The sequence below is a fragment of the Lytechinus variegatus genome, chromosome 19, assembly GCF_018143015.1.
Source record: "Lytechinus variegatus isolate NC3 chromosome 19, Lvar_3.0, whole genome shotgun sequence".
Classification (NCBI taxonomy): domain Eukaryota; kingdom Metazoa; phylum Echinodermata; class Echinoidea; order Temnopleuroida; family Toxopneustidae; genus Lytechinus; species Lytechinus variegatus.
In genome coordinates, this window is record NC_054758.1 from 17509517 (window position 1) to 17536123 (window position 26607).

Sequence of the window (26607 nt, forward strand, 5' to 3'; positions counted from 1 at the left end):
ATATTGATCAACCAGTGTTAGTTTCTTAATGGTTGGACCAAACAGGTACATGGCCTATAAAGTGGATATTTGTTAAAATGGTAAATGGGCGGAAATTGAAATTAGAACAAATGGCACATAGGAAAAGCAGATGTTAACCAATTGACAATTTACCATACTCGAGCGATCCAGTAAAATATGCGTATATTGCAATCGAAGCAAAAAAAATTTATTCATCCGTTTGGTAAAATTCATGAGGCTTCATATCAAGGGTGGAAATCTCACCAAACGTAGGGGGACCATGGACTGGAAAAAAAAGGTTATCACCCCAAATGTAAGGTCATTTCGACAAAAATATATTTGACAAGCAAAAAAAGTAGATTAATTTTAGGTTATCACCCAAAAAAGAAAGGTCATCTCCTTAAAAATACATGTTTGATTTCAATTTTGAATGATGTATTCTTTCCATCTTAAAATACCAAAAATAGTAGGGGGGTCATTTGATATTGCGTCCCCCCTATTATTTTTGATAGGGGGGCGCGTCCCCCTGTCCCCCCTGGGATTTCCGCCCATGCGTCATATCAAATATTGCATTCTGGGTAATGATCAAAAAACCTTATGAGGAGTCTAGGTCTAGAACTTGCGCTGATTTAAGTAGCTCCGGGCCCCGTCTTTCAAACATTTACGATCCAATCACTCTCAGCTGTATGGAAATCCATCCCGGATCAATACCATAATTTCTTCCACAGGAAATTCGCCTAGAAAACAGAGAATCACACTGAATCTTCAAGAGAACGATGAATGTATGAATATACATCATATCTAGAAAATGTTTGAACAAGTTTCCATTTTTAGATGTTGACGTTTCTAGCCGTCCATGGTTGTGGTTGATCGGTTCAATCGCAACTCTTTGTAAGACAGGGCCCTGGCATACTGGCTTTGAATTTGGCTTCCTTTTTCCTTTTTATAATTGCATCATTTGCCAGGAAAGATTTTGATAGAACTAGTGATAAAAAATGGCAAAAAAGGATAGTAAAATTATTCAACTTCATTTCGAATTTTGAATCCCCCTTTAAATCAGGATTTTATTCGCATAATGAATGGTTTTCGCGAAGCTCATTTAACAGTTTGCAAAGGTTTTCCAATGGGTGCAAATGTAAAAAAAATAAGGTCCAACTTTCACATTTTATGTTGCAAATGCATGTAAATCATGGTCAATAGTTATTTTTCATTTGTGAGTTGTTGAATTCAATATTTTAAAGTACTTGTGAACGAAAAGTGACTCCTGCAAAAGCCGCGCTAAAGGTATGGAAGCCTCTCAAATCGTTACCTAGGGAAATTTGAGTACTTTTAAACTGGTTTTAAAGTAAGAAAATAATCACAAATTTGTAATTGGTTTGTGCATGTTTAGTGCACTTTTTCCGTTTAAAATGTGAATGTTGGATTTTGCCATTTTTCACATTCACATTCTGTGCAAATAATAAATATGTTTATACAGAGATGGAATCAATTAAGGTGATTTTTAAATTAAAATATTAAAAAGCATCTGCAAACTTCAATTTCCTTTGAGGTGCTGGGCAACGCATTGATATCGACTTCAAACAAGAATGAAATTAGAAATTGAAACTCATTATTCACAAACTTATCCATGTAAGGTTCTCTGTAGGGTGAGGGGGGATATTTTGGGGAAGTGAACTGTAGTTCTTGACTCCATGTAAAGTCTACATGAGGTTTGCCTGAAATTGCAGCTGGAAGTGTGTGTAGACAAGTGTTACTGGAACGTCCCGAGGAACTTATACCTCAAGTCACATTTCCAATACGGCAAGTCGAAACAGCCTTTATTTTTCTACCAGCTACATATAGGTGGTTTGAATAAGAATGAATAAAACAACCCTTTTTTTACTTGCCATATGACCCCCTCATGGGAAATATGGCTTAGGTATTGGTAACAATAGGCTTTCATTGTTTTATGACCCCATGAAAGCTTACATGAGGTTTGCCTGAAATAGCAACCGGTAGTAAGTTTAGACAAGTGGCGCCAGAACTTCCTGAACAGCTAAAGGGCCCGAGAGTTTCAAACCATTGTTAATACACAAAAGCTCACTCCTTGAAACCATTTGTCTGACCAGGGCCAGTTTCAAAACTATGGTAACTTTGCTATTATGGCTCCGCAGCCAATCACAATCCAGGATTCCTTGGAAGTTTTCATGAAACGGGCCCTGAATGTTCGGACGCCACTGATATAGACCAGGGCCCCATCTTACAAAGAGTTGCGATTGATCCAATCGATCGTAACTCTATGGGAATCCATCAGTGTCATAAATTTTCTACAGGAAATTTGCACAATGTCCTGTGTAAACAAAGAATACACCAAATTGTCAGACATCAATGCATTTATGGATATACTGTACATTCATATCTAGAATTTTTTTAACAAACACACTGGATTTTGACGTTACTGGCCGTCCATAGTTGCGATTGATCAGATCAATCACAACTCTTTGTAAGACGGGCCACAGATTTCGATGGTAGATTAGCACAAATATTATCTATCTTGATTTTTTTGCTTTTAAAATGGCATTAATATAATCTTTTTTTTCCCTTTTCGTTTGTCTTCTTGTACCTCGTGTACCCACTTGCAGCAAGATCAAGCAACGAAAGACAAAGCCTTACAGAGCATGGCAGCGATGTCATCAGCGCAAATCGTCTCGGCCACTGCCTTACAGAACAAAGCCGCGGCCATGGGTCTCGGAGGGTTAGGGTTACCGGGGGCAGCACCGCTCAGACCGCCTTACCCGGGGACACCGGTATGTATTCCAATCCAATTCTGGGGCCTGTAACACAAAGGTTTGTGATCAATCGTACACTTGTTTTTTATGATTTATTTTAAATGGTAGTCAGTGCTATCAATTGTGGAAAAAAATGTACGATGATTTCTAAGCTGTGTGGCACTGGCCCTTGGGGCATGTTGCAGAATAAATTGCTTTTAAAAGCAATTAAAAAAACCACCATAAATCGCAAGTCCTTAAATCTTTTGTTTCATTGGTTAAAAATCAAGTTGCAAGCATGCAAGAATACATTAATAACAACAAGAACAATAGGCATTTATAAAGCGCCATCTATTTAAAAATTAATTCCGAGGTGCATTTTTATTATTATTACCCCGGCTTTAGCTCGAGCTGCCTTTCAGCACTCATGCATTCAAGGAATTAATCCTGCCGGGTACCCATTCACCTCACCTGGGTTGAGTGCAGCAAAATGTGGATAAATTTCTTGCTGAAGGAAATTACACCATGGCTGGGATTTGAACTGACGACCCTCTGTTTCAAAGTCAGAAGACTTGTCCAATGGGCCACAATGCTCCATTATACACATACTCTTATACTTGTGGTCATCACGGTGGGGGGAGAGGGGGGGGGGGGGCTAGTAATGCACCCTGAAAAAGCAAATCATCCTATTTATTGGGTTTATAAAGGGAAAAGAAAGCCCAACTGGATAAACATTTTAAGTGCTACCTGGAGATGCGTCCCCTTCAGATGACATACATACTCATGAATTTTTCATGCTCTTTTGAGCTCGATATTGTGTCAAATTAAACTGTAGGGACTTTCCCTTTCTTCTTTTTTCTAAATTGTCTTGCTCTAGATTTAACAAAAGTGTCTGCATCGATTAAAATCCCTATGCTGTCTAAGATTTTTTCTCTTATCAGAGTCTTGTCTATGCTCATGTCATCGGCTACCTTTTTTTTTCTTTTGGTTTTGCCCTAGTTTATAAAGATGATATAAGATCGGATGGAATTCCTTTGCGAATTTTACGTCCGGCCTTGTCGAAGTTTTAATGTAGGGAGGTGATGAAACGTGAATAATATTAGAGTTGCTATCATCTCATACATGCATCTCCGTGTGTGTGTTTTAGACTTGGGGGTAGAAGGAATATATTGAGCGTAGATGATAAAAGTAGTTCGAAGGTTGATTTTATCAAGATTGGAGGAAATGAGTAAATACTTATTGTGTGAAAGAAGGTACCTCGTTGGCTTTTACACAGTTGCAGATAGATAGACCAGTGAGCAATTATGGCATTGCTTGCCTTCCATAGCTAAGAAATTTTGGTCAACCTCATTATACACGAGGAAGGTTTTGAATTGCAATTTGAACAAGGACTTTGTTGTTTATCGAATGTAATATGGCATGCTGAATTGCAATTTGCATGAATATCTGACAATGCTTTCTCCTTTAATGTGAAAAAACATTTGAGTTCATGATCGATATTATTCAAACATTGCTTTCTTTTCAGTTTTTGAGGAGATGGGAGTTAGAGGGACAAAATCAGTTAGAGAAGGTATTGATGGTAATGATAAATAATTGTGCATTAAATGAAATTTTGTGGAATCTTGGTGCATCTCAATTTTCTTTTAGTATACTTATAAAAGGCGACAGTGCCTCCAACCATAAAAGGTTTCTGTCTACTTTTTTTTCCCATTATGCATCATGTAAATTGAAAACATGTTGTAAGTCCATGGGACTTTGCTCTCGACCAACCAAATGATGGCATTTCAATAGCTTACAACGGCAGCTTGCAAGCTGTAACTTGTTGATAACAATCCCTATGGCATGCTGGACACTTGATTTAAACCACAATGTTTTATTGTGCTATAGTTCCGGCTTTACTTGCATTTCATTATGAATCTTCTCTTCAGTGGAAGGGAGCATGTTTTCCAATTCCATCCTCTGTGATTTAAAGCATTGTGAATTTCATTTAACTTTGATTTGAATAATATGCATTGGGACATGCTTGCTTCTATCAACATAAAACGTGAACGAGGTGTGGGGATGTTGGCCTGGAAAAAAGGAATTTATATGGGGGCTATTTCTACTCTGCATTTACCCAATCTATGCCTATTTTCAGACAGGGAGTTAGAAGAACTTGGCAAACTTAGTAAAGCATTTTTACAAACCTATTTTAAAAAACAAACTAATTTCATTTAGAAGGAAGATATTTGAGGGGGGGGGGGTGTTATGGGATGGGGTCATGGGAGAACAAAAAACATAAGGGGGCGATTATTCTATTTTTGAGCTTATCTGCATTGTTTTTAGGGAGGGTGCAATGTGGTAGACTCATGCCCTTTTTACACAGGATTTTCTTAACCACGGACTATCGCTAACCCCGTACTATCCTTAACCCCGTACTATTTTTTTTCCTTTTCACACATGCCAAATTGTTATTGCTAACCCCGGATAAGGAATGCTTGCTTTTCACACACGAAACTCGCTAACCCCGGACTAGTGGTTTTTGTCGATCATTCGTAGTACAAGTACTTCACTCATACACTTTTTACACACGCTACAATTTCCTTAACCCCGTACTATAGGTGGGGCCGAATTGCCATTTAGCCCCACCAATAATACGGGGTTAAGCTTAGCCCACTTTCGTTTTACACATGCGATCTTAACCCCGTACTATTGCTCTTAGCACCGCAATTGGTGGGATAACCCTGCTTTTTTGCAGGGCCAAATAATCCCGTACTTTAGGTGGGGTTAGCCCACTTTGCAAAAATGCTGTGTAAAAAGAAAGTGGGCTAAGCTATAGGTGGGGCTAAATTGCCATTTAGCCCCACCTATAGTACGGGGTTAAGGAAATTTTAGCCTGTGTAAAAAGGCTTTTGCATGCCAGTCCATTTTCTTTATTACTGCATCATGATCAAATGCCGAATAACAGAAAGTGCAACTCTGCCGAGAAGCCTCGGAACAATTTGCACTTTTCCAACCCCTGTTTGCAACATGCCGTTTATATCCTGAACCCCATCTCCTTTCCTCACATCACACTTTGGAGAGGAACCGTATAAAGAAACCCACACCTCCTTGTAACCTCCTTGGCCCCGTGACACAAAGGCTAGCAATTGATTTTAGAACAAGTGTTACAATCAATTACATTGACCACAATGTGCAATTAAATATTAAAATCAATCGCATGATCAGTCATTAAGTTTTGTGTAACCGGGCCCAGGATTCTAAACACAGACATTTCTGGTAGACTCCCCGAGGGGTTTCATCAGGGTTGCACTTCTTGCAGGAGGAACGTTGTATCCTCGGGACCAGCGGAGACGTTAGGTGCGATGGGGGTCTCCTATGGCGGCACCCTGGGCTCGCTAGGATTAAGAGACCAGACGGATCGCCAGAGGGGGCGCCTCCACGTACCCCTTGTAATCCTCAGAGGGTCCCGGCCGTGAGTCACGGCCGACGATGTTGCCTATCTCCTTCAAGGTAGCCATCTTCCTGCAGACCTTGAAACCTGCCGTTGGCGCGTTAACCCTTCCACAACTGCACCCCAATCCGCTACACTGTGGTCGATGGGATCGTGGTCGTGTCGGGGTTAAGGAAGGACGCATCGCCGACTTTTTGGTGATATTTTAGACGATGCTATTGTTGCGTCTCAGAATACAGGTGTGAAGGAGACCAGGCAAATTGGAAACAGATTCCGGTTTAGGTGTTGATTTCGTCTTCACACATTCTGGCGATTCTTTCGATGTTGATGGATGCTTATGGCCCCCGGTGTATGTCTGATATGATTAGCAAAATGAGAATGAAGAATTAGGTGTTTGGTTTATGAAAAGGGAGTAAGTGATAGTCGATCGCAGGAATTTGAAATGATTCATTGGTGTATCTATGTCAGCTAGTAAGTTGCTTTGGGAAGGAATGTCTGCATATTATTGCTTTATAGTAATAACTAAAGTGTGGAGAGGTTGACTCTAGAAGTAAACAAATTCATTTTAGCACAAAAAATAAATTTAGCATCTTGAAGGTGTATAAGAAGACATTCAGTGGAGAGCAATTCACAAAAAAAATGTCTAAAATAAAATATTGGCTTTTGTTTAAATACAAGCCAAATTATTATTTTTTTTTCAAATCAAGAATCTATTTTTAAGCTCTTTTCCCCAATGTAAAAGCGAATTGGAGATAGCATTTTTATAACCGACTTCATGATTGAAAAAGCCACTAGCACCCAACTTGGGAGAAGCGATGTATACATTTATCTATCTAAACTGTTTTTTTTTTTAGGTTTTAAAATCAAGCAGCGTTGTTTTTCTTATTGTTTGTTTTTTAGTTGTCAGTTTAAGATGTTTTTTCATCTTCTATATTTTATACAGCAATTATGGCAGCCCGGGCTTACACAAGCGGGACCGTCACATGAGTAAGTATACAAGGGACTGAACAGAATTAAACAAGGATTTCTTTCGTAGTGTGTTGTGATCGCTTGTCATGAGGGGAAATACTATATTGATAAAGGTATAACTTTTCCGTCTGATCATTTTAATTAGATTATATAAAGCAATTTGTTGATTTTGGAGAGCATTACTTTTATTCGTTTCGCTCAAGGTGTTAAAGTAAAGATAGATATTTATAGGTTAGTAGTGTAATTATTACATTTTAACATTTAGCATAAACACAAACACAGAATGGACACCAAAAAAAGGTGTCCTCAAAAGTGAGGGGGTTAAACTAATTTGTATATTTATGGCTATTTTGACATTCTCTGCTGGGTGAACAGTTTTCGGAACTGAAGTGGCTACCCTGGGTATATATATCATTATTATTATTAAATTGGCTCTAGCCACCCAACCAACTTTTTCTTGTTTCCTACTTTATATGTAGTTGTGACAGGAGAGATGTAAAGGCTATCAATTGATATCATTTTTCTCTCTTTCTTTTTCATTTATCTCCCCTTCGATCCCCCCCCTCTATTTTTTCTTCCTCCTTTTCCCTCTCCTCTGCCCTGTTTCAACTCTACCAACCATTCTCTCACCCTCTCTCTCTTTAACTCTCTTTCCCCCTTTTCCATCCTCTCTCTGTCTCTCCCTTCCTCTTTCCCCCTCTTCCATCTTCTGTCCACCTCTCCCTTCCTCTTTCCCCCTTTTCCATTTCTCTCTGTCTCTCCCTTCCTCTTTCTCCTTCCCTTTGTCTCCCCCTTTCTCTTTCCCTCTCTCTCTGTCTCTTCCTTCCTCTCCCCCTCTCATTGTCTCTCCCCTTCTTTCCCCCTCACAGTATCAAACCATTCACATCAGCCCAGCCTTACCCTCCAACGGCGACGACGGTCAGTGAGTACGCCTCCGTCACGCCATCATGGGAAGGGAGGTCGATTGGTATGAGGAAGTTACGGCTCGTCGAGTTCCAGGCCTTCATCGAAAGAACGAGAGAACCAGAAAGCGTAAGTACTTTTTTTAATGCATCTTCAAAACTAATTAAAATTTCAAATTGAGTCGATGTTAAAAGAATTTGAACTAATGCTAACGTGCAATAGAATTGGGGAAGAAAATATTGAGTTAATGGCACGCTTCGAAGTGTTTTGGGCAAGGAAACAAGTTAAAAAAGGTAAAAGATATCTTCATATCAATTTCACTAGCTAAATATCCATGTGTTCCTCATGCTTAAGGTCTACTTTTACTTGCATAACGATTTCAAAGTTCAAATTTCAAATTTTTCACTACCTTTTCGAAAGTAAGTGGTGCTCACTCAAGCGGAAATATTTTTCGACATTTATATCGTCATTTGCTAAAAATGGATCTGTACCAATGTTAAAATGTCTTCAGGATATTGCAAAAGTGTACTTTTACAGGACTTTTTCTAAGTGTAAACTTTTTTTTGATACGCACTGTAGATTGTACATTGTAGTCAATGCAATCAATCATAAAAATTTGCTAAGCTTTGTGTTATGGGCTCCTGGACAGTGTAAGTTCTTCATTCCGTCCACCTTCAAAACAATTGAAAAATTGAATTTTGCTTTTTCACATGATTAAAGTTTTAACTTTTGTGTTAATCCAAGAGTGATTTTAGAATAGAATTCAAATTCTCCTTCAAAAAAAAGAGAGAACTCAATTGGGGCAGTTTTTAATCCAATCCATCTTTAACACCAATTGAAATTTCAAATCAAGGCCTGCTGCATTAAGGTCATTTTAACTTACTGATTAGTATTTATTGCACATTCACGTGCAATAGCTTTCAGATTCTCTTCATATTTCTGAGAGGGAATTCATGTTCCCCCTAAGACAACTTGAAAAAGAATTGTAAATCTCACATTTGTTTTTCCTCTCCAATTTGATTGAATGTTTTCTCTGCCCTGCTTTTTTTCTTACAGTATAACAAACATTTTTTTGTTCATCTTGGTCCAAACGTCAGCTTCTACGACCCTCTCTTAGAGGTAAGTTTTTGGATCCGGTTTCATAAATCCTTGCTATCATTGTCAAGTTTCAAGCTACCATTATAATAGAGAAAAGGGAAAATGTATACAATAAACTAGAATAAATTCCAGCCAAGTCAAGCCCCCCCCAAAAAAAAGGAAATTAAAGTAAAAGAATGATAAAAGAAAATTGAATAAGATAAGGTGGCACTCAAAGTTTCGGTATTATCAAGTTGATAATCATTTTGCAAATCTATATCAAATTGAAGGGCTAATCTTGTTATGATCTCCTTTCCTTTATTTATTGTTGTCATTGATAGATGGGAAAAAATCTCTGAATTTTACTGAAATGACTTATAATAACAATCATTTTATTCAGTTGACATGCACACGTATTGGTTCTTACAGCCGAGATGAAACTATTGATTTCAATCATAGGCTAAGATAGATTAGAACTAACACATGTAATAGATTATAGAATTTTAAAAGAAATGTTTAATTTTATATTTCTCGTCCTTTTTTGTGTGTCCCCATTCATGATACAGGCGGTCGATGTAAGGCAAATATACGACAAGTTTCCAGAGAAGAAAGGCGGGCTCAAAGATCTCTATGAGAAGGGGCCGTCAGAAGCTTTCTTCCTCGTCAAATTCTGGGTAAGTGCTCTTTTCTTTAATCTCCCCCCCCCAGAAAAAAACCCACCCTATCCTCACAAGAAAAGAAATGTGTAAAGAATTTTTGCATAATAGAAAAATGCAACAAAAAGCATAGAAAAGGAAACTAATCAATAAAACAAATGTGTCTAAGAGAAAGCGGCCATCAGAAGTTTTTTTCTTCAAATGTCTGGGTGACTACCCCTCCCCAGCCCCCTCTCCCCCAAACCCTAAACAAATCCACCCCATCTTCCCAAGAAAAGTAGATATTTTGAATTTGAAAGCTCTATAATTGTTGATTCCTTTAATTTTCTTTATTCTATGTAGTTGCCACTGTACAATAGATACCATTTTGATAGAATGTAAATATTTTATCTTAAAGATAAATTTCAGTTTTGGCAACGATCTCAAACTGACTTTTTACAGAATCTAATAAAATGACTACCCAAGTGTCTTGTTTGTATGAATAAAAAATATGTGCCAAAGGATTCTGGAAGAAATTGTGTAATTGCTGAGAAATAAGCAAAATAAGCGCAGATTCGGTCACTTCCGTCGGGTCTTTATTCTAGCAATATCAATACACTGTCCCACGTGTGCCTATCTGTGTTGGTGATCTTCAGTGTGAACATTTTTCAGCGTAGATTTCAAGATTTCACAAAGTTCAGTTTATGTAACTGTACCAGATCTAGATCCTCGATAATATTCTGACAATTAAGCCTGGTTTTACAGACTTTCTCATGCAATCAGTGTTTACTGCAACTACCGGCATTTCTCTTTAACTTCACCTTTCTAGGCGGACCTCAATACGAATATGTCAGATGAAACAGATGTCTTCTATGGAGTAACAAGCCAGTGAGTACATTCTAAATAAAATTTCTGAGGGTCCTGTCTTTAACACACAGAGAGGGAATCAAATGAAATTCAAATTCCAGTTGATCTTTAATTCTTATCTCCTTAATTTCACAAATTTAGATCGAACGCAATTCATGTGTGATGTCATCAATGAGCTCTACAATGATATGATAACAATTAGCCTTGATTTTAAAAGACTTTCTCATAATAATTCCTTTTATGCTGCAATGGCATTCTTTTAGCTTGCGTTCTTATTTTTTTTGTCCCTGCAGTTACGAAAGTGAAGAAAAGATGACAATCACCTGCTCAACCAAAGTCTGCTCATTCGGCAAACAAGTCGTAGAAAAAGTCGAGGTAAGGCACAGTCAAACATATGCTTGCTCTGAATACAGGGGCACATCAAAGAGGGTCTAGGGGCAGGTCCCCATCCACAACTATCAGGGGCCTGTTGCATAAAACTTTTTACCTGAGAAAACTCTGGTAAAAACTGAAAACTAAGGTTAGTCTCATATCTGCCATTGACTTTAATACAGGGCAAAAACTCTGGTAAAAACAACCTGAGTTTTCTCAGGTAAAAAGTTTTATGCAACAGGCCCCAGATGGAGGGGGGAGGGGGAAGCAAGAAAATATAAAGTTAGAAAACAATATGTCTCAAAAGTTTAACCTGCTTCAGGAGACAAAAGGGGCGAGATTTCAGCGATTGGTCTTGCCCTTGCATCTGTTTTGCATTATCTTATGTTTTATTTTCTGATTGCTGGTTCTGGAGCTAATGATGTGCTGTAGTTATTGTCTGTTATGAATATAGGGATTGATGAAAACATGTTGAAGTTTTATGGAGACTATTTCTCTGATGAAATTGAAAATCTCCCCGTTGTCAGTGAATTAACACAACTTTTCTTTAGGGTTGGGTTCAAAGTCTGCATGTGCTTTCCTTTTACCGATGATCACTTATGACCTTTGACCTTTCAGACGGAGTACGGGCGGTACGAGAACGGTCACTTCATCTACGAGATCTCGCGGTCGCCAATGTGTGAATACATGATCAACTTCATCCACAAACTCAAACATCTCCCCGAGAAGTACATGATGAATAGTGTACTTGAGAACTTCACAATACTACAAGTAAGAAACTGTTTCTCATTCTGGTTTAAAATTGTTATAAATGAAAAGTGAAGGGGATGAATTATTGTTGATTATTGATGCACTCGACCCAGGTGAGGTAAATGGGTACAGGTAGGAAGTAATTCCTCAAAAAGCTGTGTGCACCTGAATAGGTAGCCTAGCTTAGTCGGGTAATAATAGCAGGGCCCGCTGGGAGAACAGTTTCCGGAACTGAAGTGGCTACCCTGGGTAAATATACCTCTATCAGTATTATTATTATTGATTGCCATATTGAATATTCTAATTCGATGATATAAATTAGTATAGGTGAAAGATTTATGGTGGTTTGGGTTTTGTGAATTTAATGTATGCCCTAACCCCCCCCCAAAAAAAAAAAATTCTGTGTTGATGATTATTCCTACACATGAAAGAAACAGAAAGCAGAGAGTGAATTTAACCATCTGTGAATACAGGTTTATGTAATATTTTTAGAAATATCTGTTCCCTGTTTATATGTCTATATAAAGTACAATACTAATAATTAATTCCTCGAATGCTTGAGCGCCTATAGGCAGCCCAGCTAAAGCCGTGGTAATAATAGCAGGGCCCGCTGGGAGAACAGTTTTCGGAACTGAAGTGGCTACCCTGGGTAAATATACCTCTATTATTATTATTATTTTTCTTCCATCCCTTTACAGGTTGTCACGAACAGAGACACGCACGAGACGTTACTATGCATCGCCTTTGTCTTTGAAGTGTGTACTAGTGAACATGGGCCACAACATCACATTTACAGACTTGTCAAAGACTAGCACATTTTTTTATTGCATAAAGACTTGGGAGAAGACTATAGCTTTTTACTTACTGTTTCCCACCTGTGTGCAAAGAAACTGCCAATTCTTCGATTGTTCTCTTCTCGTATTTTTTTAATCGTCTTTTCAACGTTTTTTATCGCTGCTGGGGAGAGATGTGATCTCAAAGATTCTGTATCGTTTCTTTCTTGTCAAGATTTATATGGATTATAAGCAAAGCAAGAGCTACAAGGTGTCGTCGAATTTCAATAATTATTTGGAAGGAAACGTCATTGTAAACGTCAAATGGGAGTGACCTCTGCATGGTTCTTTCAACCCTAAGTGAATTTGCTCTGAGCCAATCGGATGGAAGGATTTCAGTAGCTTATAACAATCAATGACCATTTGTTTCATGACATACGCTTCTGGACAGTTCATGAGAAGGAATTAAATGTCGAACTAAACGTCCAAGCAGTAACATTTTGGCATCGTTCCCTCAATGCTGCTGTGTTCGCACCCAAAGAGTGATGGATTCAAACGTCGGGTGAAACGTTCAAAGAGTTCACTCTACTACAGCACGACTTTCTACTCGAAGGCACCGCATTCTGACATAGCTTTGCGACGCCCGTTGCCAACTTAAATCTTCAAGCGCTTCACAGACGCACCTTTGAACTGTCAGATCCAAGTTCTTGAGACTTCTTTGTTTCTCTGCGACACTCCCTGAAGCATTTTCCTCTATAGAGACACACCTTTGCGCAGTCAGACCAAGTTCTTAGTACATCTGGTGACGCCTGTGAAACATCAGTTCCTCACAGATACCTTTTCGCTGTCAAATCCAAGTTTTCAAAATCACCCTATACCCTGTCAGTGCCCTTCTACTTCTACAACACAGCATCCTATGAAGCTATCATCCAAATAGCTATCGAGGCCTTTCATGCCTTTCTACAACCAACTCTTCTTCGGTAAGCACAGAGCTTACTTATGTCATCAATTTACCAATGACCGCTGATGCACGAGAGTACCAGTATTCAAGTTTGCATGTTGGAGATGAACGTCTGCTACACTGTATTGTGAAGTCTTCAAATTATAATGGTGGTTTTAATCAATATTATTCAAAATGTTGATGGAATGTTAATCAAGAGATGGTTCATCACTGCAAGGGCATATGTGATATTGTTCAGCCTTCAAACATGTAATGCTAAGGTCACAATGCCTTTACGATCACCATGCGAACCATTTCAGACAATTTATTGTAGTGTACTGCTTTGCATAAAAATTGCTCGTAAGGCGATCGTTGAGGTGTTTGTGACAGTAGCCTAAACTAAGCACTGTATTCTCTGTTCCTCTGTATGTTTTTTAAGAGATAATTCACAATGTGCTGATCATGAATATTGGTGCCAGGCAGGCGACCCTTGTTTCACAAAACATGATGCCTACTCGTGGGGCGTTGCAAGAAAATTGCGATCAATTGCAAATCTATTTGGGTTCCCCAAATCAATCATGTCTTGGAGTTAATTGTAAATTGTGATTGATTGCTAATAGGCTTCTTGCCACAAGGAGTGCAATCCGGGGCCCGTCCTACAAAGAGTTGTGATTGATCCGATCAATGGCAACTGTGGAAAGCCATCAACAGCTAACAGATTTTGTTTGTTCAAAATATTTTCTAGAAATATTCATACATTCACCGTTTTTCTTGACAATTCACTGTGCTTCTCTTTGTTTTCAAAGGACATTCAAAGCAAATTTCCTGAAGAAAAAATCACAACATGGATTTCCATATACTTGAGTTTGATCGGATCAATCGTAACGCTTTGTAAGACTGGGCCTTGACTTGCTACACCTAAAAATTATCTTTCAATTGTAGAGTAGCAATATATGCTCGCAACACCCCTCCCCATGATTGCATAATAACACTTAATGCTGTCGGTCCTAACACAAACTTTGCATCAAGATCAAGTCGGGTGTTCTGACTGGTGTTTCATTTTGCGCAAGCACCAAACCCAGTGTCCAGGGGCCTGTCTTACAAAGAAGTGTGTTTGATCCAATCAATCGCAACTAAGGAAAGCCGGCAAAGTCAACGTATAAAGTCCATGTTTTGTTCAAAAAATTTTCTGAATATAAATGTCTATCCATAAATTCATTGATTTCTTGACAATTCGGTGCATTCTCCTTTGTTTACAAAGGACATTTTACAAATTTTCTGTAGAAAATATTATGACACTGATGGATTTCCATAGAGTTACGATTGGATTGGATCAATCATAACTCTTTGTAAGATGGGGATCAGTGTTCAACTTAGACAACATAGATTTATTTTTGAAATCCCTTGATGTCTACAATACACGTATTAGGTGAAGAGTTGTTTGTGTTTTAAAAGTCTGTGACTGAATTGCTCAGAGTCCATACATGTATTCAGCATCCAAGTTACATAAGGTTGTGTCTGGGATGCAAAAGGGTTTTTTTTTTTTATTAAAGGGGGTTATTTTTTATTTTCATAACTTATTTCATGAGGAAGTAGGCTATATTTTTTTTAATGATGGACAAAGATAATTGAGAAAGTATGGTAAAAAGCAGCATTTTATTGGGAAAAAAAACCCCATCAAAATCAAGAAATAATTAACCAGACTCGGATGCTTGACTTTGGAATATCATATCTCATTAAATGAGTAAAGTTGCCAATGGACTCAGGGGTGACTTTGCCCCTGAAATGCCCTCAAGACTACTAGAAAATTAAAATTAGCCCCTGAAATTTGTATAGGGTACAGTCCAAAAATGAATTTTTAATTTTTGGGGGCTACATTTCACAAGCAACCGCCTAATTCTGCAATTTTGAGTATGCTTATACACTGCAGTGAATGAGAATTTTCTAGTGCTATTTTTCATTTTCAAGTGCTATTTTGAGCATTTTTATTTTTTCCCCAAGCCCCTTTGTTTTTTCCCCCCGAAAATATTGCTATTTTGGCTGGTAATCTCAAAAAGTAACTTGGAATGTAACACCCCCCTCGTAATACTCGTCTTACCAAAATTTAAAACAATTTTTTTTTGTCCCTGGAGAGTTTCGAGATTATTCAGTATTCCTGTCCAGTTTTAAGGCAAATTTACAAGCATTTGTAATAGCTCTTGCTTAAACCAAAGCACGTAATGATTAATTTGATGAAAAATTGAATATATTTATTAGCACAAATAATTGTGATTGCTTTTTATATTTTCTATATCTCTGTTTCATATCCTGATCATTGTAATTATTAGCAATGAGATTTTACCAAAAAGTATCTGTCTTTTTAGTCCTTATGCAAAGTGCCTGATGAGTGATAATCTACTGTCGACAGTATTATTCTGATTGAGGCATTGTCTTTTTATAGGAAATAAAATTGATTAGGGTTCTTCTTTAAAAGATATTTGTTTTATTTATCCTCTTTTAAATTTTGATATATCTTTGAATGTTCGGAGTCATAGGCCAAGTCCGCCCAACAACAAGTTGATTTGGATAAATAGTGGAAAATAAAAAAAGCATGATGCTGAATATTTTATCAAAAATCAGATCTAAACTGACAAATTCAAATAATGATTATAATTATACTTGCTTTATAGCACTTAACATACACTTTATTGTGACACTCGTCAATTCAATTCATAACACTTAGGTTTCTCTTATTTTCACAAACGGTTTTATGCAAATAAGGGGAGTGATGATATGCATACACACACATCATAATTTATGATGATTCCTTATTATTAAGTTAGAGTCTAACCTTTTTCAACTCATGAGCTATGAATATTCTATTTATTTAAAAAAAAAACAGAAAAGAAGTGCTGAGTGTATCGCATTATCGGTTCCCTCACTTGCATACAGCCAGTGTTCTGAACCCCCCCCAAAAAAAAAAATATTGCTACAATAAGTGAAGCTTTGAATGGTTCATTTTTTTTTCATTTGACATCCGATTTGATGAAATTTTCAGACGTTTGCTCATTTTATTTTCCTCTAATAATTCAAATAAACTTTTTTGAAGTGGACTTGGTCACAAAATTGATAGACATTAAAGGGAACGTTCAGATGTGGTTCAACAGAACTCAGGCAGCAAGCGTCAGCTGCATGGTGCCGTTCACACAGGGCAGTAGTAACGTACGTTTCCTCCGACGACAAATTAATTGAAACGTTGTACACGCCATGCAATTGGGAATGTGTGATTTTTAGTCAGACACAAACCTTCATAAAAAAAAACCCTATTGAGAAAGTGGCAGGGTAGAGAGAGATAGGCAACAGGAAAATACTCAGTGCTCATTGGGTGATTTCAAGTTTGGTGTCGACCTTTTGGTGTTGGTGTTAGGTTAATTTTTACATGAGCATAGCACCAAACATAAAATGATGTTGGTCCTGAAAAGTCACTCACTAGGTGTTGAGCCGTCTACATCGTGATTTGTGTAAACTCGGAATAGGTTTTGGAGCTAGAAAATGCAATCCAAATTGTGCTTCCAACACCAGCCCTGGACTTGAAATCACCAATTATTTATCTAATAATTTATTTAACTCTTATCATTGATAGTGGATATAAAATAATTTGAAGAAAAAATTATTTATGGTCAATTACATCATGATAAAATTTTGATTTTAAATTAATCATGTAAAAATCAGCCATATTTTGAAGTCACTGATGCTGACTGTTTGATTTCTGATTTAATGAATTTATTTATTAGCTGCAATGAAATGATTATATCTCTATTTATAAGATGAGTTCTTCTCATCATTAGTAGTGTTGTAATTTAACGTGCCTTAATTTAAAAAGATGAGAATTGTTGCTTGGGTCAAACTTCGAAAATACCAAGCCCAAAAAGGTATTGTTTATGGCATGTTTGTAAAAAGCTTACACACTATCTTATGATGAGTGCTGCTTCTGAACTTTGACCTTTGTGAGGTCAGAGGTCAATAGCCTCGAGTAATCTAGTTCCAAAGTATTTTGTATCACATTTTTTTCTGTTATCCCAGCAAGGAAATTAAGTAATCAACCAATCCTCCCAGTATGTTCATATTTTCTACCATCAATACGACTTTGTATGAAAGACTCGATATTGTCTCGCTAATTTTTCTTTTGATTTAGTTGCCATATCGATGCCTGTTGCTCTACTTTCTATTATTTTTACATCACGTAACGCCAAAGCTTTTTTTATAAGTTGTACTTAAACCAAATGACATTGAGATCTCTACTTCACTTTTGGTCGCTCACTATAACATGGAGGTTGTACTAATGGGATGTTTTCTCGGAAACACGACAAAATAGTGTCTTAACTTTTTTATACCAGAATCAGTGACAAATATGTAGATTTACAGCGGCAATTTCTAGATTTTTCTCTCATTTTGGCCAGATTGCTCTTGCTTTATCTTACAGCAAGGTGGTGATGTTGAAGTTTATGTTTTTTTTTGTACAAAGAATACTATTCCATATTTACTATTTATTGTTGTCTGTGTGTATGGTATTTGCAAATGAAAAAGAAAAAAAGTGCTGTCTCATGTTTGATTTTCTTTGTCATGTAACCACAGATGCCTGTTAAAGGGTGATATATTTCATGGAATGCCTACCCCATAACAGAAATGAAAAATTAGTGAACAGATGCTTTGCTTGCAGAAGCACAAAATGTGCCATCTAAAAGAAAATATTTCAGGATCAGTTTGATCAAATATGTAAGCTGCTTTAATCATTTGAATCTATCCATACTAGTAAAATCGTGCACCATTGTCAGGTTACAAGGATATCAAATATTTTTCAGAAGCGTGATTTAAATTTTTTTTACTATGGCATGAATGTTGATTAAATGTCCTTTTCTTCTTTTAATCCCCTAATTATTATTTATTTACTGATCTGAAATTAAAAATGTAGATTTTTTGTCTATTGATGATGATAATGATCAAGGACACTTGTTAGATCTCGCGTCCACACTGAGATGCTTTATCATGGATACTGGTATTTTCCGCTCAATTTCAATGCTTCTCTCATGCGAGTTTAGGGGCTATACTCTGGTATTTGGTCATTGCTCACAAAAGTTGATGTAACTTTGTAAAAGCACAAAAGGTTATTCATGTAAGCAATTTTCTTGTACGTCCATTCCCTAATCTTTCTCCTTTGAGTGGCACAATGTATTTATATCACCCTTAGTATAATACCCATTGATATTAAAAAAAATGAATAGAGCCACAAGGTGTTCTTTCGAAGTCAACAGAAACATTTACAAGTACTCCAACAGGTCAAGTGTGCACAAAGTTCCACACTTTTTTCTCTGACGTGAGCGTGTTGTTTCTTATGTGTTTGAATGTCCCCATATACTGGTAATTGCGTCATGGAGATCTTTTCAGGTAGCTTTAAGGCTGCGTCTGCGGTAACTGCGGCAGCATGCAAGCTCTATCCAATTAAAAAAAATATTAATGGTAGTACCTCCTAGTTGTGATCATCTCCCTTGTACGCCATAGAGGGCGTTCGTCAGGGCAGTCCAGAGCGGACTTATTTAGTGTAATGTGAGAGTCACACCAACCCAACCGACTCCAGGGCGGTCAGAATGACCACATTTATTTGAATGGCATATCTTTGGAAGGTTTAGAGTTGGATTTGTTAGAGTGACTGTTGAATGATAGTGGTCCAATGCATATTTTTGTGCAAGTGTTTCATTTTGCATTCGGTCAGTTGGCAATGATGCTGCTTCTGAAAATGCCCCTCTCCACAACTCCATAGGGTGGGGATGATTCCAGGGGCCTGTTTCGTAAAGCTGTTCATGAGTTAAGAGTGATTTTAAGAACGACTGGTGATCCTTGTGGTACATGATAATCACCATTAAATGTTCATTGGTGATTATTTAGCATGTAAGATAGGTTCACTAGTCATTCTTAAAGTTGCTCTTAACTTACAAACAGCTTTATGAAAAACCCACCAGGCTTAGTTAAGATTGGACGTTGATGTATGGAAGCTCCCTTTCCCAAAGCTAACATAGAGGGCCTCCTGATTCCCAATTCCTAAGCCAGTACCAATTGGGCGATGAGGGAATTGGCACTTGCTTAGGGATTGGCAGTAGGAGGCCCTCGTGTTTGCTTTGGGAAGGAGATCTTCTATACATCAATGTCCAATCTGGACTATTTCAGGCTCGGTCAAGACTTTGACCAATCAGAGAATTTTCACTGACATCACTCTCATTAAACCACTCTTAGGCAACCACCTTTGTTAGGACGCATTAAAATGCATGTTAAATCAGTCACATCATTATAAAAAAATGGTTTATTTGCGTATTTGTACACTGCCGTCTATGTTGTACTGTATAAGGGTCATATCTGTTTCTTGCTACGACAAACTACTGACGTTTCTTAAAAGTACTCTTTCTTATTCAGTCTTGGATATGTTGCAAGGCGCCCTCATTGATAGGTAACGGATAGGTTCCTCGTTGAATGCGAAGTGATCTCATATGATGACATCATCACTGTTGCATTGTGGGTCAAAATTCCCAACAGATGGAGACATGTCAATGTAGTATCACTGTATTGGAAAAGACCTTTAAAACCTCGAACTGTACTTAGATATACGTACTGACGTGAGCTCTTACTCCTCTTTTTTAGACATGTCAATATCGTCATTGTGAGGGACGTGATTTTAAAAGAATGTACATTTTTTTTTCATCTATCGTTTCAAACCGCATCGGTGCTAATGCTTCATTTGTTTTCTTAGAAAAGAAAGAAAAAAATATGACAAAAAAAAAATCTTTGTACAGAATGTAAGATATTTTACCAGAGAAACTTTTTACAAAGCTTTTGTAAAGCGAGACTTTATATAATTTTACTTGGGGCTTGTGTAAGAAACATTGCATATTTTCTGAAATTTGTGTTTTCTTTTTTTTTTAATATGTGATATTGAGACATTATGTGTTGTGTAGTTTGCATGCATTGACAATGTAATGTCATGAAAGATCATTGTATACCAATTTCATGATTTTGTTTTTCTTGTACTTACTGCCCTTATGCTTACAAGTGTGTTTCTCCTGTTACGTTTCTCCAAAGCTTTTTAAGATGATTGCCGGTAATTTATTTTTTATTATTCTTTTAGTCGATATGTTTATACATGGCATGCACTACAAACTGGGACCAAATTCGATACAGCTTGCAGAAGCTTTTTTTTTCTTCATATAGGCTATGGGGGTGTTTCATGAACCAAGTGGTGTTTTTCACAGACTATTTAGCCCTCAGCCAGTGAGATACAAGGATTTCAGTAGCTTATAACAATAGTTATTTTCACCGACTACTGACTGTATTTGTTTCATGGAAGACTCCCCCCGAGTTGTGTTCAGACTATATTTTTAATGTGCAAGTCGTGGTAAGGCATGAAAAAGGAGTGATGAAAAAAATTGCGTACAGTACCCGATTGTAAATGTTTATTGTTTACATAATCCTCTTTAAGTTATTGGCGTTCTGTTCCTGTTTGATAAATAAGGAACTTTACTATTTGGGGGTTGATATAAACATGCTATGTACCACAATCTCTATAATTATTGCTACACTGAATTTAAATTCGATTTGTTACAAAAAGATTTTTTTTTCATGCCTCACACGTGTGCCAGAATTGAAAATGCCTTCAGTCGGATGTACAAGAAGAACATTCAAGTATCAGATGTTTTAGGTATAGGTGAAACACATAACAAAGCATCTAATGTCATATTTGCCAAAATAATTTAAATGAATTTTAGATGAATGTGTTATTGACAGATTTGACAATTTTGGTAACATGATAAACAGGATAAACAATGCCTTAATTTAGTTCAACTTGCTTTTGCCTTAGAAGCAAATTAAGACCATAACTTAATAGCATAATAAGACCATATCTTAACATCTTGACAGAAAATTGATTGAAGATCATCTTTATCAAGTCATTTTTGCTTTTTAGTTAACGTCTTATGTTTGCCAACCTTTGAAATGGAAGATTTACAAAGGTCATATGAACAATTCCTGAATTGTCAAGTTTTTTATTTAAAATTGAATTTCAGTTGGAGCACCAAAGTTGAATACAAAAACCTGCCCACATTTTTTTTCCGTATGCTGAATTAAAATTACTCCGTATTCCTTGGGTCGATTTTTAAAAAGAATTTTAGTGCTTGTATATGAAAAGTGGACATATTTAGATATCTGAGAAAAAAAGTTTGATTCAGGGTTACTAAAATATGGGATTTTAAGAAGAGGACAGGGGGTACCAGATTTTAACTGTATTCACTTTTAATTTATGACTGGTACTTGTGTCCTGATCTCTCGTTATATTACCAGACAGATATTGTTGATTGTAAAATTACATTGTTTTCCTCAAATTCCCCATTTTCAGTTATCTTTTTATTTGATCACGATACCAAAGTTTCAAGTTTCTTGTTCGAGTCACTAGTAGAATTGATCGATTTTGTGCTTTTTTTTAGAGGAAAATGTAACTAGATTGTTTCAGAATAGTATGCAAAATCAAACTGCCTCATGAATATTCATAGGGCTATTGAAAATGAATTCAGATATCAGTGTCTTCAAATCTAATCTAGGGAAACTTTTATTTCGGGAAGGGAAAAAAAAACAGACTCATAAGTGCCTATTAGAGTTGAGAAAAAGACATATTTACTATTGAATTTAAACTTCTCTTTTTTAACAGATTCTATTTCTATTTATTTTAAGTTGCCCGAATGATGCGTTTTGGGGAGTACTCGAGATAATGGGTTTTGTTTGTTATTGGTGAGTCTCTTTTGTGTTTTTTTGTGATTTTTGTACCATGTAGTGTACAAAAAAAAGACTGCAAAAGATTATGCTTTTCATTCATCTTTTGTACAAATAAATGAAAAAAAGTTTGCAGAAATACACAAAATGAAATGGTCTGGTGTTTGGTCTCTTGTGTGTCTTTAAGTGGCGCAGTCACATTTTCCTTACAGTAGCCGTACGGCGAGTCAAATACAACCGTTTTAGCATTTTTTGTACCACCTACATATAGGTGGTTTGAATGAAAATGAAACGTTTTTTACTCAAGGCCGGTGTAGTGGAAATGGGACTGCAGCATCAGGATTACAGTATATCACATACAACCACCTCCCTATGTCCCGACCTATAATACTGGATTTATTCTTTTTGCCAGACGATACGAAGTGTAAACCTATGATATAATAATAATGATGTAACTTCTGAAGGTTTCCATGGCAAAGAAGAATAGTGTAGTAGGTTACATGGTACACCATGTATCTTTCGTGGGGGTTAGTCCTGAAAAGGACCAACCAAACTCAACATTTCGAGAAGGGCAAACAAAAAACGTTGAAACATCGAGTTTGGGTGGTCCTTTTCAGGACCAACACTTGCCCAAGAAAGATACATGGTGTACCGTGAAACCTACTACACTTATAATGAAAAAAATAATATGTCCATTTATATAGTGCAGTTACTATGTGCATGTACTCAACTGCGCTTTGATACTTGGTATCATATTATTACACCGGCTGTAGCTGAGCCGCCATATTAATAGGCGCTAAAGCGTTCAAGGAATAAATCCTACCGGGTACCCATTCACCTCACCTGGGATGGGTGCGGCACAATGTGGAAAAATTTCTTGCCGAAGGAAATTACGCCATGGCTGGGATTCGAACCCACGACCCTGTTTCAAAGTCCGAAGACTAATCCACTGGGCCACAACGCTCCACGTTGATAATCATGATAATCGATTCAAAGGTGCACCACTATCAGCAGCACACAGTGCATTCAAGGAATTTATCCTCCTGGGCAACCATTCACCTCACCCGGGTCGAGTGCAGCTCAGTGTTGATCAATTTCTTGCTGAAGTTCATGAAGTAATTCCCTTGCCATTTTGGCTGAAAAGTGAGTTTTCATGCCCCATCTATGAAACAACCCTCAGACACTGACCCGTGTGAAGTCATCTCTATTAGGTGTATTAGTTGGTCAGTGGAGCAAGGGTTTCGGGTTGTTGTGACCCTCATTCCCAGCGCCCCCGTCTTACAAAGAGTTAAGATTGATTCCCATCAACCACAACTATATGGGGAATCATAATTTTTTCTTCAGGAAATTTGCACGTTGTCCTTTGTTAAAAAAAAAGAAGCACACTGAATTTTCAGCAAAACATGTATGAATATACATCACATCTAGAAAATACTTTGAACAAGCATGCATTTTAGAAGTTGACATTGCTGGCTTTCCGAAGTTGTGGTTGATTGTATCAATCACAACACTTTGTAAGACAGGGTCCCTGGTCCCACAGAGAGGATGTTAAGCCTTCAATCCTCTGGTTGTTTGCTAATCATTCCTGCTTTCTTAGCAATCAGATAAAAAAACAAATCATGACCACCTTTACAATAAATGACAGAGCAAAGCTGATGATTAATTTCCATCGATTTAATAAAATTGAAAATATTTTCTACACACAAAACAAATATGGAAATAATATATTATCATTTGTAAATACACTAAATACAAACTTGTGGCGTTGAATACATGGTTCTAATATAAGTCAGTGGCCAGATTCCAGAGGATCTTTGTTTTTTTTTATACATTATTAAAAAATATATGAATCATTGTACATTGAAACGTTTCTGCCTGGCAAGATTGGTAAAATTGAGGAGCAAAATAATAGCCAAACCATGGGTGTTAGTGGGGGGGGGGGGGGCTGACTTCTGTTGATTTTTTTTCAATTAGTGGGGGCACTGTGGAGGCACAAACAGGATATGTGAAACCTTCAAATATGGTCCAATCAATCATTCCTTAAATTTTCATTCAAATGCATTGCACATCTAGCTTTCAAAGTTAAATGAGATTTCTGTCTTAAATAAGTGAAAGAAACTCTTTTTACATACTTTGCTGAATTTCAAGAAGTTGACAGGTAGCCTAGATGGACAAGTTCAACGATATTCATAGCCATCTGACAAAAAACATGTCTACCATATTCTATTTTGCAACTTCATATCCCATTTACTTATAACACAAAATGTTGCTGAACTACCCTATCCTAGAACAAGTTTTCACATTCATGATGCAAATCCCTAACAGACCTATAATGCGAATAATCTTATTCTAAATACAGTCTGTAAAAATAGAATGACATGTACAGGTCCAACCACAACATGAAAAAAAACAAATTTCAACAAGCAAACGAGGTAAAATAGGTAAACATGAATGACATTTAAAACATTTTTTCTTAATGTGACCTTTGGTAGAAGGGGGGGGGGGACTATGAACTGCTAAACCTGTTTTCCTTTTGGTGACAAAGACAGATTGCTAGATGAAACAAAAAGAAAGATACTGATGCCCCCCCCCACTTTTATAAAACTCTGTGACCTCTGCTTCTCCTTATTTTCATACCCCCTCCCCAAAAAAAGAAAAAAGTTGCCCACACATGTGAATTGATCGATTCTGCCGTTAAAAAAAATGTATAAAAATTTCAATCACAAAAAATTTAATGCAGCTGGAATACCCCCCACCCCCAAAGCAAACATAGACTGAATGAATCCGATGTCTGGGATAATAAAGCACTTAGGTATGTACAATGTACGTCTTCAGTGCATTATAAATACCCAGATCATTATATCATTTAGCATTTTCCCAATAAGTACATGATTTGAATAAATATCTTATTAAGTAAGACTCACATTGCTGACACCTATATCTTTAAGTCTACAATGCATATGGACTAGCCTAAATTTCTAAGATAGTCTACATGTAAGTCTGGAATGGTCCAAATTATATATTCATAGTCAAGATAATTTTTGGAGGTGGAGGTTTCGGAAAACTGGTGTAGTTTCTGTAAGTTTTCATTCCTGCGTCAATGAACAGATCAAGATTATCAAATCTGAGAGCCGTTTAATCACTTTTGTCTCAATTTTATGGATCTAAAACTGTGACGGAATATTTTCTTCTGCAACAATTTATCCAGACTTAATATCATCTGAGATATTGGGTTAGGATTAGGGTTTTATGTTATGGTAGGGTAAAGTGTTAAACCCAGGGTTGCAGTTGGTCAATACATTAAGGGATCCGTAACACATAGGTTTGCGATGAATTGAAAATATGAAATAACAGCACTGATTGGCTCCTGGTCAGTATTTTAAACCAAATGCGTGTGTAACATTGATATTGATTGGTCAGTTCACTTAGGAGCCCTGGACAAGAACCCTTTTGTCACCATTTTGTGGATCTTGAACCTCCCTGGTATAATAATCTATGCCTATCATCGTCCCACTTCTCACTTCCAGATTTATGGAGCATTTAAAAAAAACCTGCGATCAATCGCACATCTATTAAGGATGCTCAAATTAATCATGTCTTCCAATCAATCATTGATCTTCTTCTTACAACGAGGAATGTAAACTGACTTGTTGCGTCTAAAATTGATCAAGTGCAAAAATTGTTGTAGAAATTTTGCAATTGATTGCATATATTTTCGTGCAACACCTCTTATATGTGACGAATCTTTGTGCTTCAGAGAAGACATACGTGCTTGCTTCTAACAGCGAATGACATAGCATTCCATCTCCATAAAACCACACTGATATAATGCAATTCTGAAGTAGGTTAGACCAGCAAGCTTACTTCTTTGAAGTTCTTGATGATCAAGAATGCACTATTTCCTTTATGGAAGTCTAGGTAGAATCAACACAAGAAGCATGAGCTATATATAACACTGCACCTGTGATATTGTTCTTCCTTGAGAGTGATCCTTTGAGGAGTCACCAAAATGAAGGGTTGGGACTGATCTTGGGAAAAGTCGCAGCTCTCCTTAAGGTAGTCTGGGTAGAATCGCCACAAGAATCACAAGCTATATAACACTGCACTAGTGATGTTGTTCTTCCTCCAGAATCTTTCGAGGCGATAACAAAATGGAGGGTGGGACTGATCTCAGTGAAAGTCACAGCTCTCCTTAAGGTAGTCTGGCCAGAGTGAACACAAGAAGCACAAAGCTATAACCTATTTAACATTGCACATGTGAGTGTTCTCTATTGTGAATGATCCTCTGAGGTGACACCAAAATGAATGAGTGGGACTGATCTCAGTAAATGCCACAGCTCTCCTTAAGGTAGTC

At 37.1% G+C, this 26607-nt stretch overlaps 1 protein-coding gene across 1 annotated transcript in view; it reads left to right on the plus strand.

Annotated features, from left to right (window-relative positions):
• The window catches only part of LOC121406315 (transcriptional enhancer factor TEF-1-like), a 28391-nt gene extending 14763 nt beyond the window's left edge, over positions 1-13628 (plus strand). Inside the window, exons 5-13 of the mRNA XM_041597328.1 lie at positions 2622-2786; positions 7124-7167; positions 8019-8181; positions 9109-9171; positions 9696-9803; positions 10594-10652; positions 10925-11006; positions 11622-11774; positions 12452-13628. Coding sequence (XP_041453262.1) covers positions 2622-2786; positions 7124-7167; positions 8019-8181; positions 9109-9171; positions 9696-9803; positions 10594-10652; positions 10925-11006; positions 11622-11774; positions 12452-12565 — 951 coding nt within the window. The 3' untranslated portion in view covers positions 12566-13628. The remainder of the gene's footprint in view (positions 1-2621; positions 2787-7123; positions 7168-8018; positions 8182-9108; positions 9172-9695; positions 9804-10593; positions 10653-10924; positions 11007-11621; positions 11775-12451) is intronic.
• The last annotated feature ends 12979 nt before the right edge of the window (positions 13629-26607 follow it).